The sequence below is a fragment of the Kryptolebias marmoratus genome, linkage group LG10 (assembly GCF_001649575.2).
Source record: "Kryptolebias marmoratus isolate JLee-2015 linkage group LG10, ASM164957v2, whole genome shotgun sequence".
NCBI classification, from domain to species: Eukaryota; Metazoa; Chordata; class Actinopteri; order Cyprinodontiformes; family Rivulidae; genus Kryptolebias; species Kryptolebias marmoratus.
In genome coordinates this window covers 17,612,762-17,631,444 of record NC_051439.1, presented here as the reverse complement: position 1 = coordinate 17,631,444, position 18,683 = coordinate 17,612,762, and the positions used below count along the sequence as shown (strand labels likewise).

Here is an 18,683-nt window from a genome sequence, read left to right as displayed (position 1 = left end):
ACCCTAACCCTAGCCCAGGGCCAAAAGGCCCTAACCCCTCCAACCATGAGGAGACCCTAAACCTAGCCCTGGGCCAAAAGGCCCTAACCGCTTCAACCCTGAGTAGACCCTAACCCTAGCCCTGGACCAAAATGCCCTAACCCCTTAAACCCCGAGGACACCCTAACCCTAGCCTGGGGCCAAAAGGCCCTAACCCCTTCAACCCTGAGGAGACCCTAACCATAGCCCAGGGCAAAATGGCCCTAACCACTTAAGTTATAAAAATCTCCCAACAGGCTCGTGCATAAATACAGTTCAAAAATTTCAGGATAATTTCATACTGAGAATTGCAGCAATGAAATAAGCCTGTCTGCTTATGCATAATGTAGGAATATCAACACAAAAACAGTCGATATATTATGTATTTAAAAGCCATTTCCTTTTGTTGCGGTATGCCCTACTTCCTGTTTGCGCTACCTGGCAGCATTTCCACCTTACAGAACATTTCTAATACCTGCAATCTGCTGCTCTAAAAGGTTTCAACAGGTAATTAATTGTGCAGAAATCTCCTAGTGTTTATTTGCAAATACAGCTTTACATACAGTCTGTCCTTATGCTTATCTAAACTTACACTCCTGAGTGAACTTTGATGGAGCCAGTGGTCTGTGGGATCCCGTACGAGCTGAACTCTAATGTGTCGTCACAGTAAGATGACACTCTCCCCATTCCGTTCACCTCTGCAAACAGGTCAATTCGGGGCACACTGTAATCCTAGGGAAAATCAAAGAAAAAAAAAAAAAATGGGCATTTAAGATTTGAAATTGTAAATTCATACATCTCCACTTCTTAACAACATAATCTCAGGGAATTTTATAATTTGAGTCCAAATAAATGCAATCAACCTCAATCCAACTATAATTCAGTACAATTTAGTTAAAGTATATAATCAAATCATAAAGTTATTACTTTGATGTGACTTGTTGATTCAATCCAATTTTAAATTAATACATTTATGATTTATAAATTACGGCTTTTATACAATTACATCTGTGCATTTCTGTGTGGGAATCTCATGCAGAAGGCTAAACAGATGAGTTTCTGAACCAAAGTTAGATTTGACTCAAATTCAGTCATTTTACAGATCCGATCAGTTCTATAAATGTAAACAAATTTGCAATATTATGAACTAGTGATTAGACAATAAATTAAAGACTTAAATTACTGATCGTAAGCAACAAGAACATGTAATACATACAGCTTTAAATCATCCTGATTTATCCACAAGTTAGGTATTAGATAAGATTATATTATTATTATAACATATTGAGAGACTGAGTTTAAAACAAAAAAAAAAAACTCACTCTGACTGCTAGTCGAAGAGAACCTATGACCAGCGGTGCTGTTGGAACAGGCTGACCCATCTCATTTAGTGTCTCTGGACTTCCCTCCTCCGCCCACATGTTTACTATCTGCTCTGATGGACCTTCCTCGAGGGCGATGACACGGCCCTGGAAGCCAGGTTTTTCATAGAGGAGCCAGCTGAAAAGAGAAAGAATTACAGTACTTTAAAAAAAGAACCTTTTTTTTTTTCAATATTATAAATTAATTAGCAGCAATCTCATTATTTCCGTTGATTTTTACATGCATTTTTTTTACTCTGCTTTGTCTCCTCTGATAACAAATTTACAGTGCAGCTGTAGTCCCACTACCAGGAAAAACTCATACCATCCTCGGACGACTTTGACTGATATTACAGGGGACAGCTTCATCAGTGACGAATCCTCCACATCACCGTAAATCTCATACGCCTCTCCTCCAAACTGAGCATGTTCATGTATGACAATCTGCAACGGGAGGAAGAGTTGTCAGTGCAGTTTGTGACAGCAGGAAAGTGCAACTGTGCTGCAAAATGCTATCAGAAACACATGTCTCTTACCTTCCCAGGTCTTTTATGGAACCCTCTTACAACAGGTGTCTGCAAGACAGCATGAGACACATTTTAATCATTAACTTTGATGTACGCTAATATTTTCATGGAAAAGTTGGGTTATAGTTAGTTATTTCCCATTAGTTTGGACATTTGCATAGGTAATATTTTGTTAGAATTTACTTCTTACAATTACCAGAGCATTTTAGCAATTTATCAGTCATATTTAACTTCAGTTAGGGACATTACTTCAAACATCTCTGAATACAGGTGTGGTAAATGCTAGGACTAAATCTGCTCCTTCCACCTAAACTAATAGCATTTTTTGTTCCCTGAGATTCATGAATTATGCCTTTTTGTGCTGTGTCCTGTGTTCCGGTAACAGCAAGTTTCTTTGCATGGCTTTGTGCAATTTGCCTGCTCATGCAAATACCTTGTTGTGAATTAGCGAACAAGCTTTTGGAAAACATTTCCTGTTCGTACTTGCAGAGGATTCATACTTGTCTGCGAAAGTACCACAGACAAAAAAGGTACAGCTTTCAAACTGGGGCACGTGCCATCTTGAAAATGAGCAGGAAAAGAAATGTGTGCTTTGTTGCAACACTTTGCAGGTTAAAACCTATAAAACCTTGAGAACAATTTTTACACACCTACAGCACTATGTTCTCATAAGATTAGTAAATTCTAAAATAAAATGAAGAAGCTCTTATTGAAATAGAAGGCCTACCTTAGCTTTGGTAGTAGAAAGTCTATTTTGAGAGATCTGCTGGCTGTAGTTTGTGGTTGAATGTAATCCTGTAGGTTTTTTCTGGGCAACATCCACAATATGCTTATCTGTTACTGACTTCTCTTCTTTTTGGGCCACATCCACAATAGATATATTTGTCACTGACTTCTCCGTTTGGGCCACATCCACAATATTTTGGTCTGTTACAGACTTCTCTTCCTTTTGGGCCACATCCACAGCAGATGAATCTGTTACAGACTTCTCTTCCTTTTGGGCCACATCCACAGTAGATTGATCTGTTACCGACTTGTCTTCATTTCTGGCCACATCCACAACAGATGAATCTGTTAGTAACTTCTGTTCCTTTTCAGCTACATCCACAATTAATAAATCTGTTTCTGACTTCTGTTCCTTTTGGGCCACATCCACAGTTGATAGATCTGTTACAAACTTTGGTTCCATTCGGGCCACATCCACAACAGGAGTATCCATTACTAACTTTTGTTCCATAGCAGCAAAATTGAGGTTAGTTTGTGTAGAGCCCTGGGGTGTCCCTGCTTCTTCTTTGTTCTTCGTGAAGTATTTCTCTAAATGATTGTGCAGCTTTGTCTCTGAGAGTGTAGGCAGAGAAGGAGGAGAGGAGGGGCTAACTGCTGACTCACTAACTGTGGCTGTACCACCTCCAATAACTGAGCTTTGATCTGTACCTTTCACTCCTCTGTTATCAGCTGTGACAGCAGGCAGAGGTGAGTCAATAACCTCCAGCTGTCCAAGAGAGAGCGTGTCTTGCTGCTGGTTAGAAGAGACTGTAGTATTTGAGGCAGAGGTAACTTCCTGTCTGGTCTTCCTGGCGGTCCGAGGGGAGCTTAATAAACCAGAGAGAATGGACATCCTTCCAAGTCTTGACGTCATTTTTCCAGGCTCATTGTCTTGCCCCTCTTCTCTTCCTGCTTCAGCTGGGGTCTCCTCTTTGACCCCATTTTGTTTGTGGACCTTAACTGTTTTTGATTGGTCTGTTGAGGTGCCATTCTCTTGAGAATTCTTTTCCAGGTTTTGTTGTTCCCTTGTTGCTGCTTTTTGTTTAATCACCATTGCTGGTGAAAGATCCATCTTTTTGCCATTTTTCCCCATGCCAAATTGGAATTCCTTTGGATCAAATGTTCGCTCAAAATGGTCCTCCTTGATGGCTGGCAAGACAAAAGGTGGAGATGGGAGCTTTTTGCGAATACGCCTCTTCATTGGAAATGAAAAGGGAATTCCACCTTCCTTAACAATCTTAAGAAAATCATCAGTGTCATCAGGCTTATCAGATTCATCTTTGCTTATTGATGCATTTGTTGTGCTTTTACTTTCCTTCTTTTTCTGATGGTGCTCCACATCTAACCAGGCAGATGGAGACTCTGCGTTTAGCTGAAAACCTGGAAGTTGAGTGGATGGTTTCAATAGGGCAGAAAGACAGTTGTCAATTGTTGGCATCATTTTTGTCTCTTGTAGTCTCTGTTTTAAACCTTGACCTGTAGAAGTCTCTGAAGCTGGTTCATGTTCTTGTGTTTTTTCCTTAAAGTTTTCATCATTCTTATGAGCATGATTGCTAATGGGAACTTCATCTGAATTGGGAGGGAGTGTTTCTTTTTGCTCTGCAACATTTGTGCTTGGTATATTTTGGACTGAAATGGATTCTGGGTTTTTCTTGAGATCTATCTTTGACGCCTTTAACTGCTGATCCTCATCTTTCCCATTAGTTTCAAGTTCAGCTTCTTCTTCTTTGGGTTTTGAGTTCTCTTTAGCTACCTCGACACTTTGATCTGTGGCGCTTCTGAATTGTGGTTCTTGAAATTGGGTCTCGGTTGCTTCTTTTGGAATATCTGTTCTCACAGTTTCTGATTTCTCTTTCAGATCAGTATTTTGATATTTAGCTTTTGCCATGTTACCTTGATCTGGTTTTGTTATGTCTGCAGTAGTTTTGAAATTCTGGACTTGCTCTGTGGCACCTGCCTCATGAACTAAACACTTGATTGATGGATCCTTAAACTCAGGCATTTCTTTTGGACCTTCAGTGGAAGTGCTGGCCGTGCTGAGCCTTTGAATTACATCCACACTCTGTGGCTCTGCTGTTTTCTCTTCAACTTCAGATCTTACAGTCTGTAGCTCTTGTTCTATTTTTTTATTTTGACATTCAGAGTCTGCTGATGTGTCTTGGTCTGATTTTATAATGTGTGTCTCTTGGTCTCCAGAAAGTTTGACCTTTGAATCTTGAAAGATTCCAACTTTGCAAGAAGTGTTTGTTATTGTTAAAACATTCAACAGACTGTCTTCTGACGTATCATTTGTTTTTGAGTAGTCTTTAACTCTTTCAGCACTCTGACCTATGGTGATTGCAGTTTTTAGCTCGTGATTAGGGCTCTCGATTGTTTCCTCTGGAGCTTCTTTTCTCACAGTCTCCAGTGTCTGTTTCAGTTCAGTAGCTGAATATTTAGATTCTTGATCTGGTCTTATTGTGACCACATCAAGCTCTTCTGAGGTTTTGGACTTCTGTGCCTGTTGGTTGCTTACCTCATTAATAAAACCTGGAGCTGTTTTTTCAGTCACTAAACTCTCTAAAGAAGAATCTTCAACTTGAGTCTTTTCTTTTGTGCCTTCAGTATTAGTACAAGCAGAGTGAGAATCTTGGGATGCATCCATCCACTGTCTTTCTTTAGTCTTCTCTTGAGCATCCATTATCACAGTTTCTGGTGTATACTCTGCTAATTTGTTTTGTTCTGGTTGTGTTAGAGTACCTTCTTTATCTTCATGAATCATGAGCTCTGTGTCTTGCTGAATTTCAAGTTCATCTGTTGTATTAACAACTCCCGAGTCCTTCACCAAACTGACCACTGTTGCATTTGTTTTAGAGATGTCTTTAGTTTCTATCTCTTCAGTCTGACTCCCTTTTATCTCTTCTAGATTTTCAACTCTCACAGTTTCTAGATTCCGTTTTAGGTCAGTATTTGATATTGTAGGTTCTTGAGCTGATTTCACTATGTCCACATCTTGATGGGCATCAGTCATGATCTTATTGATCTCTTGATTGGTAGCCTCACAAGTATAAGCCATAGGTGCCGTTTCATTCACCAAGACCTCTAAAGATGAATCATTGACTTTAGTCCTCTCTTTGGTCCCTTCATTGTAAAGTTGTCCAGAGTTAGGAACTTGAGAATCCATGCATTGGCTTACTGTTGTCTTCTCTTGAACTTCAGTGCCTGCAGTCTGTGGTTCTTGTTCCGATATATGACTTGGAAAGTCAGATTCTGTCAATTCTTGTAAGTTTAGTTTTATTTTGTCCACATCTTGTTCTTCAACAGTTATGGAATTCTGGTCATTGTGGCTGCAGACCTCACTGTCATCCGGAGCTGCTGTCTCATTCACCAAACTCTCTAAAGATGAATCTTTGACTTCAGTTCTCTCTTTAGCCTCTTCTTTGTCAGTGCTTGCTTTGTGAGGAACTTGAGTTGTCTCCAATAACTGCTTCTCAGATTTCTTTTTTTGAACTTCAGAACCTAAAGTCATTGACTCTCCTTCTGATTTTTGAGTCAGAAGTTCAGATTCTGTCAAAATGTCTTTGTCTGGTTTTATTATGTCTGCATCTTGATCTTTAACAATGACAGATGTTTGGTCTTGAATAATTCCCATTTCACTTGTAATGTTTGCAGGTGTTGACTCATTCACCAAATTTTCCTCTAATATATCCTTTGTTTTAGAATCATCTTTGGCTCCTTCAGCTCTCTGACCTGTGGTGGTTGTAGTTTTTAGTTCCTGAAATTGACTCTCTGTTGCCTCCTCTTGAGATTTTGTTGTGGATTTCTTATTTATGGCAGATTTTGCATATTTGGATTCTGTTAATTTTTCATCATCATCACTAACAGATATTGTCATCTGGACTTGTTGCTTGCTGTCCTCACTGATAGAAGTTGAATGTTCATTCATCAAATCTTCTGAGGACTCATTGGCTTCAGCTGACTCTTTGTTTCCTTCAACATGAGAGTTTACTTTGAGAGTTGTATCAAGTTCTTCAGTCTCCATTGCATTTTCTTTTTCACTTCTTATGATTTCTGTTTTGTGATCTGAAATATGATTTGCATGCCTGTCTTGATCTATTGTGTCAACATCTTGATGCACAGAACTTATAGTCTTATAGTCCAGTTGGATTCCAGTCTGAATATCACTGTTCACAACTTCTGCCTTACTCTCCAAACACTTCATTGATAATTCATTTGTGTCTGTGTTACCCTCAATACTTTCAGTACTTTGAGATTCAATGTTTAAAACATTTAGATCTTGTGTTGGGTCAGGTTTCTTTCCCAGGCTAACTTGTAGACATTTGGACTCTGATGAAATATCAACAGTTTCTTCTTTTATTTTAGAATCCATATGCGGACCTCTAGAAGTTGAGGTCTTCTCTTTTTCTCCATTGTCCTCTTCAGATTTAGCACTGAATATTTTTGTGTCAGTGACTGATATTTCTGGAGATGTTCTTTCGTTTACTTCATCAGCACCTTTAGAATCCAGCCCTGCGTAGTTACCCATGGCCCCTTCTTCTTTGGTTAAGTGTTTTGTTTCCTGCTCATGTTTAAGCAATGGTGCCTTCAGCTGCTGCTCAGATTCATCTGTATTCTCAACACCACTCTCTGCTGTTTCTTGTAAAATGATCTGCTGTTCTGTATCAGTCACACTGGATGTAGTTTCATGTTTTTCACTCGTTTGCTTTGCTTCTGTCCTTGTTCCTTCCAAGTTGATTTTAGCTACTACCTGTGGTTCCTCTTTAGTTTCAAGCTGGAAGCATTTTTCCTCTGTTGATGGACCTATTGCTTTCTCTGAAGTTGTAAGTCTTCCTGCTTCATCCTCCATAGCGCTGTTTTTCAGCTTCTCCGTGCTACTTTTCTGTGAATCTGGGCTTTCTATTGCTGCATTAAGTGTTTCATCTAGTTCTGAGTTGTTCTCCCTACACCCAGAATCTCTTAAAAGGACCTCTTTGTCTGACTGATTTTGAACATTCTTGGGAAATTCACAAACAGTTGCAGTCTCTGTTTCAACATCCAAAGCCTCAGCCGGCTTCCAGCCAACCTCCCCTTTACTTTGCTCATCTATGACAAAATCTTTTCCTGCGTCCAACATAATTTTGTTGGACAGAATGTCATTTTCATCTGCGGTTTGATCCTTCAAAAATCCTGCAGGGAGGATGTGTAAGTGTGCATCTTCTGGTTCAGGATATTTGCCTTCTGAGGCCAGTTCAGCTGGAAGACTGTCTCTTGTTTCTGAAATGGAAGTGACTGTGTTTATATCTTTAAGAGGGATACTACAAACTGAAACACTTTCCTGATCAACATGAGTTATTATCTCAGAGTGAATGCCATCATCCAACCCAGGTTTGGCTGACAAATCAGTTACATCCTTGTGAGTTGTTTCCAAGAGCAGAGCTGCAGTGTTTTTCTCCTCCTGGTTTAATTCCAATGTTGTGTTACTTGTTAGCTTCTCTAATATGTCTTTGTCTTTTATTCTCGGGGAAGTTGTCTGTGTTTTATCAGTCTGAATGTAATACTCATTTTCTGCCTGCATCTCATCTTTTGTGGGTTTGGATTTCACTTCTTCTCCTTCAGTCACAGCATTATTTATGTCTGTAACATGTGACTGTGATGAAATTTCTTTGTCAGCATCACTGATCTGCATTACTTCAGTTACTGAGTCCGTAGCTGCTGAAACCTTTACCAGCACATCGTCCGTAATGCTTGCGTCACTGTTTTGGAGTGACTGGATTTCTGAAATCTCCCCAGGTGTAGTATTACGTATGCTTGCCTTCAACTCCTCTGTGTCTTTTTCTTCTTTCAGTTTGGTTTCACACACCTTAGTCTGTTTATCTGTAATTTTAACATATTCCTCTGTAGACTTGTTCTTAAATCTGCTGTCACTGTTCTTGATTTTATCTGCTGTGACATAAACTTTAGCTTTAGCCATCTCTGTATGTGTGTTGTGGTTTGAGTCCTCAGATTTTGTTGATTCTTGAAGATTTCCAGGTTTTCTTTTGGAGAAGCCTCTTTGACCTCTTGTGGGAAACTTGCTCCCAGATGATGAGGCCTCAGATGAATCCTTTACAGGCGATTTTTGATGTTTGATATTATCATTCTGCTTGTAGAGCCTTGAAAATACAGGTTTCTCTTTGACGGGAGGGGGAGAGATAACTGAGGTCAAAGTGTCACTCTCTTCATGGCTCATGCTTCTTTTAGAAATGTGTTTTGATGACTTCAATACTGCCATGCTTCCTGTTCCTGAAAAACACAAACAGTTCTAATTCAACAAAACTCGGAAATAGACTCAGAAAGTAATAATAATAATTATAAAGCAAAATGAAGTGAATTGATTGATTCCTGTCTCAGCCATCATATTGGGATTATATTGTCTTACCTTTTTTAGGACTTCCTGGAAGTGGAGTTGGTGTCTTGCTTTCAGGATCCTCTTTATCAGGAGTTACTTCCTGCTGCTCTGGACTTTGGTTCTGGATTGTTTCAGCCTTGTCCAAGTCTGTCTGACCAGACAAAACCTTTTTATAGTTGTTGCAACTTATCTGAGTTATATCACTGCTTTTCTTTTTTGTCGGAGATGAAACAGGTAAGCGACTCTTTGATGCAGAAAAAGCATTGTTCTCCAGCTGGTTCAGCTGCTGCTTTTTGACGTTAGAGCTTTCCTTGTCAGATGGTTGTCCGGTTTGCACACTTCTTTGCTCGTGCTCCTTTACTATGCCATTTACAAGGTTTACAGATTTGAAGTTCTCATTTGACTTTTCCCGAACAGGTTTTAATCCTGTCCTGTACGTACTTTTTGTTGGAGAAACAATTCCTGATGCAGACCTTCCAACATTAGCATCCTCAAAACTTGGTTTCCTGATGGGTTTGACTGGAGGTTTCACAGGTTCTTTGGATTTGGATTGTTTTTGTGTTTTGGAAATAACCGCTGATCCTGAAACATCAGGCAAAGATATTTTATCAGGTGTCACTGGAGATTTTGGATCAGTATCTGATGATGACCTTTTAGGGATTTTAGACTTTGTGCCTGTTGCATTTGAGGGACTACTGGAACTTTGATCTTTTAGTACTGGAAACACAGAAACTGTTTTGTCACTGCTATGCTCCATTTGTGGTGGATGATCAGTGGAAGTTTCCATTTTTGTGATCTCTGTGAACCCTTTTGCCTTTCTTGTGACATTCCTGACCCTACTTCCAGCTGCAGAGGATGAGGGCTTTGTTCCACTTTCTGTGGTATGCTGACTCTCTGTTGCTCCTTTAACACCTCGTTTCGAGTCTCCTTGAATTTTGACTCCAAATTCCACGGTTTGAAACTTTGTTTTGTTCATGTCTGAAGGAGCAGCGGTATTTCCAAAGTCAGAGGCCTCAGAGACAGTTTTTTCTTTAACTATAGGTTCAGGAGCATGGGTATCAGGCTGTGAGGGCTCTTCTGTTGTTGAGGATAGTTCAAGGCTGATTTCTTTGATTTCTGCATCATTGTTGTCGTGAAGGCTTGTTAACCTGTCATAGTAACAGCAGAGAGAGGAAAGCACACAGGTGTTTTACAAATACTTTAACTTTTAGTATATCTCCACAAGATTTTTGAAAATCACTAGATTATACATTTTTATATAGCAAAAACAAATAATTTGCATACAGTTTACACATCAACAGTATCAGTGCATATCTTTGCATTTATCTGCTTGATAAATATGCAGTTGGGGCCAGAAGAAGCAAACAGGAAAATGCCCATCTGGTTTTGTCTAAACATAACAAACCTCCTACCCAAAGGCTTTGCTTCTGGTCTGCATCAATTAAATACCAACAAAAGGTGTCTTTCAATGACCAATGGTAAAGTAAGGTATCAAAAGCTGCTGGTTTAAATCAATAACGTCATCACTGAGCTGCAAGTTTCTTCTTTTTTGTTTTTCAACTTTAATTGTCTTCTGTCAAAGACCTTCCCAGTTTCAGCAGTCTGAACAATAGCAAAAAACCCTACCTATCCTCATCATATCCTGTTTATCCCATTATAATATAAAACAAAGGTTCTTAACCCTAATCCTCAGGACCCACTGTCCTACAGCCAGAGGAGGGTTGTAGATTCCCCACTGGCTGCTGCTTTGCTTTAAAAGAGAAACTTGCAAAAAAAAAAAAAAACTTGGAGTTTAAATTAATTTAAGCCAGCACTTTTAGTCATGGTCTGAATGTCAATGATTGGCCTGACTGAACCAAAGGTCAGGCATAGAAATATAAAACCACAGAGGTGCAACTGCATGTAAAACCTGGTCTTGTATCACTTTTCCACAAGGTTATGCATTTTTGTATGTATGTGCTTTAGACTTATCATCAACTTGATTCTCTTAGCTAATAAAGTTTAAGCAGTTTCAGTGTTACAGACACAATTTATCTCTACATTCCCTCATTAGCTGCTTTGATTACTACAGAAAACAAAAAGGCCAGGACTCCATCTGAGTCCAGTTGTTTTAGATGTAAACATGCTCTTATTAGCTGTTAGCTTTACTCCAACTTGAGAATTTTTCCCTGATTCTCCAAACTGAGATCGCTCTAACTGCAAGTAAGATAGGAGCTTCATATCTTTACTCCACACAACAAAACGTGAACTATCATTTAACAAAAATCACCTAAAATCAGATGAGTTCCCTCAAAGAAAAAGTTCCAAACAAACAAAAACCATCCATGTGTGCAGTTTTAGACCACAGACCAGCATACAATTCTTGCAGAAATTCAGGCTGTAAACAACCACATCATAGACAGTTACTATCCCTAAAGCAAACTGCTCACACCTTTGAACAATTGGCACATGCAGTTCATCCATATTTTATGTTTTCACATGATCTTGCTCAGGCATGACCATCTTTAGCTGGGAGGGCACAACTGCTCAGAAGTTTTAAAGGGTTCACCGTGTTAACTTGACTTCAATATGCAACAAGAGCAGTGTCAATAAATACTGAATATCAAACCTTTTTTTCGTAACTGCATGTTCATGTAAATCTAACATGCATAATAAAGTTACTCTGATGATGAATATACACAAAATGTCATATTTTAAGTATAATTTACAGAGACCAAAATGTCACTGACTGCATGTTCTGTAAATGAATATTTCAGTGCCTCCCAAGCAGCTCAGTCCATTGTTCTCCTCTGGTACAAAGAAACATGGGAACACAGAGATCAGGTTGCATTCAGGCTACATTCTCTTCAGCTCCCCTGCTTTCTGGTTCTGCCAGGATCAAAGGGGACTGCTAACCCACAGAAAATAAAAACAGAATAATACTCACCGTTTCAGCTCCGCTTGGTTTGACGTCTGAGAAGTTGACTCTCCGATGTATTCCTCACCTCCTTCCAAACTCAGATCGGGGTTAATAAACACCCTCTGGGCAAAAACTTTGTTCTTGGAAGGTAGCTCCACAGCGCTGTGCGTCACAGAAGTTTCTCTCAGCGTGCTTCTCTCCTGAAGTGAACCTGGTGTTGAGACTGTGCCAGTGCTGGGCTCTTCCGGCTGCGCTGAAGTTGTTTGGAACTCCTCTGAAGTCGCTGCCAAGGCTGACTCTGGCAAGCTGCCACTGATTAACACATTCTCTGATGGGGCAGAGGGGCTTTCCTCCTCTGTTACTGAATCATCTTCAGGTATGACAGTAACACGTATAGCCAGCAAAGGAGGCGAGTCTGATCTTACGCCCTCCTCCTCTTGTTTCAGTCTTTCTCCCTCCCACTCCTGCTCCTCTCCCAGGTATGTTTCCACCCAGATAGCTTTGTGGACATGGACAGGAGAACCTGCTCTGGGTATTTGCTGTCTCTCAGGTGAAGGGCTCCATATAGTTGCTGCAGTTTCCTCAGACAGGCTGCCGGTGGATATCCTGACCCCTGAGCCTGGTCTTTCTACTTCTGGAGGATTTATTTCCTGCTGAGTTGTGATGCTGTGTAACGTGGGTGACTGTGAGCTCAAAGTTATTCCTTTTAAAACAGTGCTTTCTCCCTTTTCTCTAATTTTAGTCCCAGTTTTCTTTGATGCTAAGCTTATAGACGTCAAGTTAGGAGACTTTGGAGTCTCAGCTGTCTTGGAAAGTGGTTTGTTAGCAGACATTGGGGTAAACTCACGAGAACTCTGGATATTTTCGTCCAAATTAACATGCAGCTTCTTATTAACTTCCTCCACCACTGACTTTGTAAAGTCTAAATCTGAGTACGAGTTAGCATTTGAATGATCAGCAGATTCAAGATCCACAGTAGTGCTTGTTGCTTTCCCAGAACTCTTTTCATCTCCATCTGTACTGACCCTGCACACATGCACTTCCCTCACACTGCTCCTGCTGCTGCTGCTGATGCTATCCGCAAACGGGAGATCCGGGTCATCTGCCTTCAGAGAGCTCCCACTCGAGGCGCTGGGGCTGGAGGCTTGATTCAGAGTGTCGCTGCTCTCAGCTCTGGAGTCTGAATAAAGTGACCCTTTTAGCTCACCATCTTTTCGAGAATTAGTTGGAGTCTTTGGCTCATCCTCCTGTTGGGATGAGGGGAAACGGGGAGACACAGGAGATGTTGGTGAACTGGTGGAGGTGCTTGAGTGTTGCCTTTTGCCACTCTTTTTTCTTTGAAAGAAGCTGGTGAAACGATCCAACACTCCCTTTCCCTCTGAATTCTGAAAGCAGACAAGCAAAGTGCAGACATAAAGATGATTAATTACTTAAAACATGAGTGGATCATTCTCCTCCTGAAGCACTCACAACTGAAGAGAGGAAGATAAACTTTTTGTAACTTCAGGCCAATTTGACCCAAAGGCCACTGGAGAGTTACCTGTGTTTCTATGACTCTTCAAAAGCACATTAAGACTTTAATTTCAAAAAGACCATTTTTATATGTATATACTTTGTCTTTATGTTTGTTTTATTATTTTATTGTTTTACAGTCTAAAGCAGTGGTGTCCAGTGGGCCACTGTCCTGCATGTTTTAGGTGTTTCTCTGCTTTGAAACACCTAAATAACTGAGTGATCAACAGGCTTCTGCAGAACTGGAAGACCTGCTGAAGAGCAGAGAAACATCTAAAACCTGCAGGATTGTGGCCCTCCAGGACCAGGATTGGACACCACTGGTCTAAAGAAATGTGATTTTATCTAGGAATTATCTAGGAAATAGAAGTATTTCCTAATTGTTAGTATCAAATACTGAAGTGGAGTTCAGTGTAAAACAACAGCAGGGACTTTTTACAGAAAATAAACAGACTCAAACACCTTGTTGCTTTATGAAGTGAGTTGCAAAATCTGGCTCACCATGTCACAAAATAAAGACATGTTTGGACATGAAATATGGATCACAATAGGGGAGCAAACAGAGAGAGTCTACAAAGTGAAAAACAGCACCAGTTTGGTTCCTGGGCTCAAGATTAGTGAATCTATACTCTGGTTATTTTCAAAATTCAAAAACAGCAGACAGGAGTAAGCATAACATTGCACCTTTGAGAGGACACATTGTCTCAGTAGTCACAATAATATTTGTAAAGTTTTCATGACATCCATTTTGTACCTACATTTTGCAAGATTTAGACGTGATAGTTGTAAAGAAGTCAGTCACTTCCCAGCATTGCTGCTTGCATCTTACCTATACCCAAAAGTGTATATGGTAAAATAAAGTAAAATAAAGCAAAGAGCTTATACAATCCTGCAGAAAAAGGGTGTGGCAATCCCTACAGAAGACAACTGCACCCTTCCTCATTCAACTCTGAATATCAACAAGCCGTCTGTTATCTGCCAAGCTGACACTGAAGAAGAATTCAGTTTTAATCTCAGCGGACTCATTAAAGTGGCCATTTAGATAAGACATACCCAATAAAATGGGTCAAAGGTGCAACAAACCAAAGCTGAAGAAGGAAATAAATCTCCACACAGTTCAGGCAGACTCACTTCTGTTTTGAGAGACAAATGTTTATATATCCGGCATATTACAAAAAACAATTAGATAAAAACCTGTTTCAGCTTACTAGGGGGTGTCGCCAAATGTACATATTTTCTCTGAGCAAACAGAAGCTACAGTTTACAGTTGGCTTTTCAAGCTCATTTCTAAAAAAAGACTCACTTTAGTTTTAATACGAAACCAAAGCTGTGATACTTTACCTCCAGGTTGTTCCCAACAATCCACAAATCCACCAGAAGAAATGTCTAAATGAAGTATTCCTCTGTGTTTGCCTTTAATGGCTACCTGTAGTCTCTCTGGTGTTAGTCATTCTCTTAGCGTTCACCTCACAGCGGTAACAAGCGTAAGGTAGGTGGAGATATTGAGCCACATTACGATCCACTTCCTTATCTGTCGGCTAAAGCTCTGCTTCATGCTCTGCTGTGAGATGGTAATAAAAAACAAAGAATAACAGCTGTGACCCTAATCACAGTTAACATTGTCATTATGTTGTTCATAAAAGCAAACTTTAAATAAAATGAACTAGCTATTGGAGGGATTTCATTACTTTTTACTTTATTTCTTTTTGTTGTAAATCTGATCTGTTTTTTTTATTTTCTGAAAGTTCATAATTTCTAACAAGTGAAAAAAATCATTGAGTGTCTCTTCTAAAGCATCCTCCTGTCGACACAAACAACACAGAGAACTGGTCAGACAGGTTTGAGTCGAAAATATATAACCTCCATAAGACAAAGGCATCCTGTATGGTTATTTTGAACCTGATCTTAAAGGAAAAACCCACTGAAGGTCTTACTTTGGTCACCTCAGACAGTCCAACCTATTTACACCTCTTTAAGAGGAAAACATTCTGACATTTAGACAAAGGAAAAAGAGCTGTTTGCGATCATTAAGTTAAATATAGATAATCTTTTAGGCATTTATTCAAAACATTCAAATCATTTTGAGCAGTGATATCACGCTGTACAAGGACAACTTTCTTATTTCATGTATGCAGTAGAAATTTTAGCAAACTGTACCTAAAGTTAGGAAAAAAAATGAGTCGCATTGACAGCTATTGTAGGACTGATTATCAGCTGATGCATAAAGATGTAGCATGCCAGACTCTGTTGGTTAAAGAAGAGCAATTTTTATTCTAAAATCTTCTGGTTTCCTGTTAGGTTTATCTTGTGTTTGAAGGTCTTTGTTTTTGTTTTCTTGTGCTGTCTCACTGTTTTTCTCAGTTGATATTGTTTCTGTTTCCTGACACCGGGTTTCAGTTTACGAATGACCACATCTGCTCCACTACCTCCCTCTGTGTATATCTATAGCTCCGGGCTTTCAGTTGCCCTTTGTCAAGAGTCTCATCTCAGTTTGCGTTGTTTGCGGTGTCCCATTTCAAGTCAAAGATTTGACCACGTTCTGTGTTTCATCATTTGCATTTTGTTTCAGGAGTTCTTGAACTTTGCAGCATCTTCTGTTTTATTTGGTTCTAAGTTATGTAATTGTTTCATCCACCTGCCTCTGGAGCCTTGGTTTCATTTGAATCCTCACACTGAGGTGCGTTTAAGCGCATTATCTCGGTGGAGGATGAATCACTCTTTATAAAGATGCACAAGAGGGTGCAACCTGATAATAAATGAGTCAGCAAAGCGTAGGCGTCCGACTCTACAGAAGCAAAACATGCCTGTAGACTTAACTATTACCATCACAAATCTCAAATTATAACTTAACATTTAGGTATAATTATTTGATGCCAGGTGGTTCAGATAGTTAAATTGGGCATTCCATCTACAGAGGCTGATATACTTAATGCAGCAGACTGAGGTTGGGCCCTAATTTGTGGCTTTTTGCTGCAAGTCATCCTCCTTTTACTGCATGTTTTTCTGTCAAGATTATTAAAGCCAAAACGCCATTTATATTTTAGAAATCATTACAGCAGATCTCAGCCCATTCTAAATGCCTGTCCCTCTTCTGTCTGCTGTGTAAAGTTGTCTTGTCTTCAAGCCTTGAAATTCTACTTATTTTACAAGGCACATTTTGGAAAGTAAAGTCATATTTCCAGCATCTAAACATGATCTGCAGGTTGATTTAGGTGAACAAGTTTCTGGCGAGCCAATCAAATCAAAGTCAACATTTTTATTGCCTTGCCTTATGTCAGAATATATATGAGTATATTATTTTCAGTAATAAACTGTATTTTTTGCACAACCCATTACCAGAAGACACTGACCATTCAAGACACTTCAGTGAACTGAAGATTCTCCGTTCTTGTGGGTGAAGACATTTGCACACTTCTATATCCATCAATAAATCACCGATCAAAGTTCAGCTGGTGTGAATCAAGAATTTTAGCATCAACAGCAAAAGAACTCTGTGTTTGTGAGAGAGAGTTACTGGCTGTCACACAGTTGCTGCCAGACCTACTCTTGCACAATTCAAACAAACCTTCAGTGTTTCTGATACTACAAAAACAGAAAGTGAACATGAAACCCACCTTGAAGAGTTTGGAGGGAGACCTGGGGCTGGTCGGCTGACTCATGTCAAAGTTGATCATGGAGGAGTACTCAGAGTGAGGGTCCCAGTCCGACTCAGGCTGGAAATCGCACTCTGTGGAAACGCTCATCTGGTCGAAGCTCCTGGTGGAAGGAGGCAGGAAACAGGCAGAGGGTGAGGAGGCGGGAAACAGAGGATATTATGTCACTGGCCTTTGTTTCTTCTCTCATTCTACAGTACTTCTGTTTGTGTACTTTTATTTTCTTCTCTTAAAAGTTTACTCGTGACAATTCTGATACCTGACATGTTTTTTTCTCTCCACATTTTAATGTTAGCTAAGTTAAAAAAGCACCTCATATGGGCTGTCCCCAGCTTGTAATAATCCTTAAAAACAACAAACACATTGAATCAAACCCCAGCTTAGCGTGCAACTAAATCTCAGGCAATTACTCCTCTAACTCTAATGCTGCTTAAAACACATAAGTGGTGAGGTGAAAAAACACACAGCGAAGACAGAAATTAAAACACTCAATGAACACCGCCTCCCCAGCATGGGCTGAGCAATTTGAGCGCTGCAGAGGATTCTAGTGCACGTGTGTGACAATAAGAGATACTTCTATTTCAGGGAGGGGCTTTTCTGCAGCTGATGGGTGTTTACAGCTGGATCACATCCAGTCTGAGAACCCAACAGTCACTTTAGCTCATTTCAACTGCACAGAGGATCACCTTGCATATTTTAGTACAAACATATGCTGAAATAGAAGAGGTGAAGTTATCACTAGGAGCAAAAGTGAATTTTTATATTTGCCAAAGAGCATTATAACCAAATATCAACATCTGTTTAAAAGCAATAACGCACTGGGGACATTCAACAGACTTCTTGGAAGTAATTTCACAAGAAAGTAGAAGCGTGTTCTCCCACAGGAAACGATTATTTGCAGTACTGAGTTTGCCCACAAGATGGCAGAGCTAGATTGCTTTTTCAAAAGGAACACTGGCAGAAACTCAACATGAATTAGAAATCGTTATTTCTGTTAGAATCAAAGCAAAACAATAACTAAGATGAGGACAAATAATAAACTTTAACAAAACTGTTGCCTGATGTAAAGACACAATTTTAGGAAATGTCAGAAGGAGAAGAGACGCTGCAAACTGCTTTCAGGTAATTAACCACATTTGCATTTTTTTTCCAAGCCACACCTTTTCTTATATGGTCCTCTGCAGCTTTAAGCTTTACTTGACAAAACAGATTTCCTGGATTAGGTTTCCACACTGGTAAAGATATATCTGTACACTATTAGGTTTGTTTAAAAGGCTCATTTGAAAAGTTTACTTCCTTTTATTAGTTGTCTTTCTTTTTACTGAAGCAAAACAAAAAGAAAAGAATGATTTAACAGACAGTCTGTTATGTTTTTGTTTTTATAGTCCACTAATGATGTGATCAGCTAGTTTTAATATCTGAAAAATAGATATACAGGTGCTGGTCATAAAATTAGAATATCATGAAAAAGTAGATTGATTTCAGTAATTCCATTTAAAAAGTGAAACTTGTATATTATATTCATACATTACATACAAACTCATATATTTCAAATGTTTATTTCGTTTAATTTTGATGATT

General features: G+C 39.4%; 1 protein-coding gene across 1 annotated transcript in view; it reads right to left on the bottom strand.

Moving 5' to 3' along the window:
- crybg1a (crystallin beta-gamma domain containing 1a) overlaps window positions 1-18,683 on the bottom strand; it is a 43,738-nt gene that overhangs the window by 10,056 nt on the left and 14,999 nt on the right. The window contains exons 2-9 of the mRNA XM_017431729.3: window positions 17,064-17,205; window positions 11,965-13,322; window positions 9,069-10,186; window positions 2,634-8,932; window positions 1,916-1,954; window positions 1,705-1,823; window positions 1,341-1,518; window positions 611-750 (exon numbers count right to left, since the gene is read on the bottom strand). Of these exons, the coding sequence (XP_017287218.1) occupies window positions 611-750; window positions 1,341-1,518; window positions 1,705-1,823; window positions 1,916-1,954; window positions 2,634-8,932; window positions 9,069-10,186; window positions 11,965-13,322; window positions 17,064-17,205 (9,393 nt within the window). The remainder of the gene's footprint in view (window positions 1-610; window positions 751-1,340; window positions 1,519-1,704; window positions 1,824-1,915; window positions 1,955-2,633; window positions 8,933-9,068; window positions 10,187-11,964; window positions 13,323-17,063; window positions 17,206-18,683) is intronic.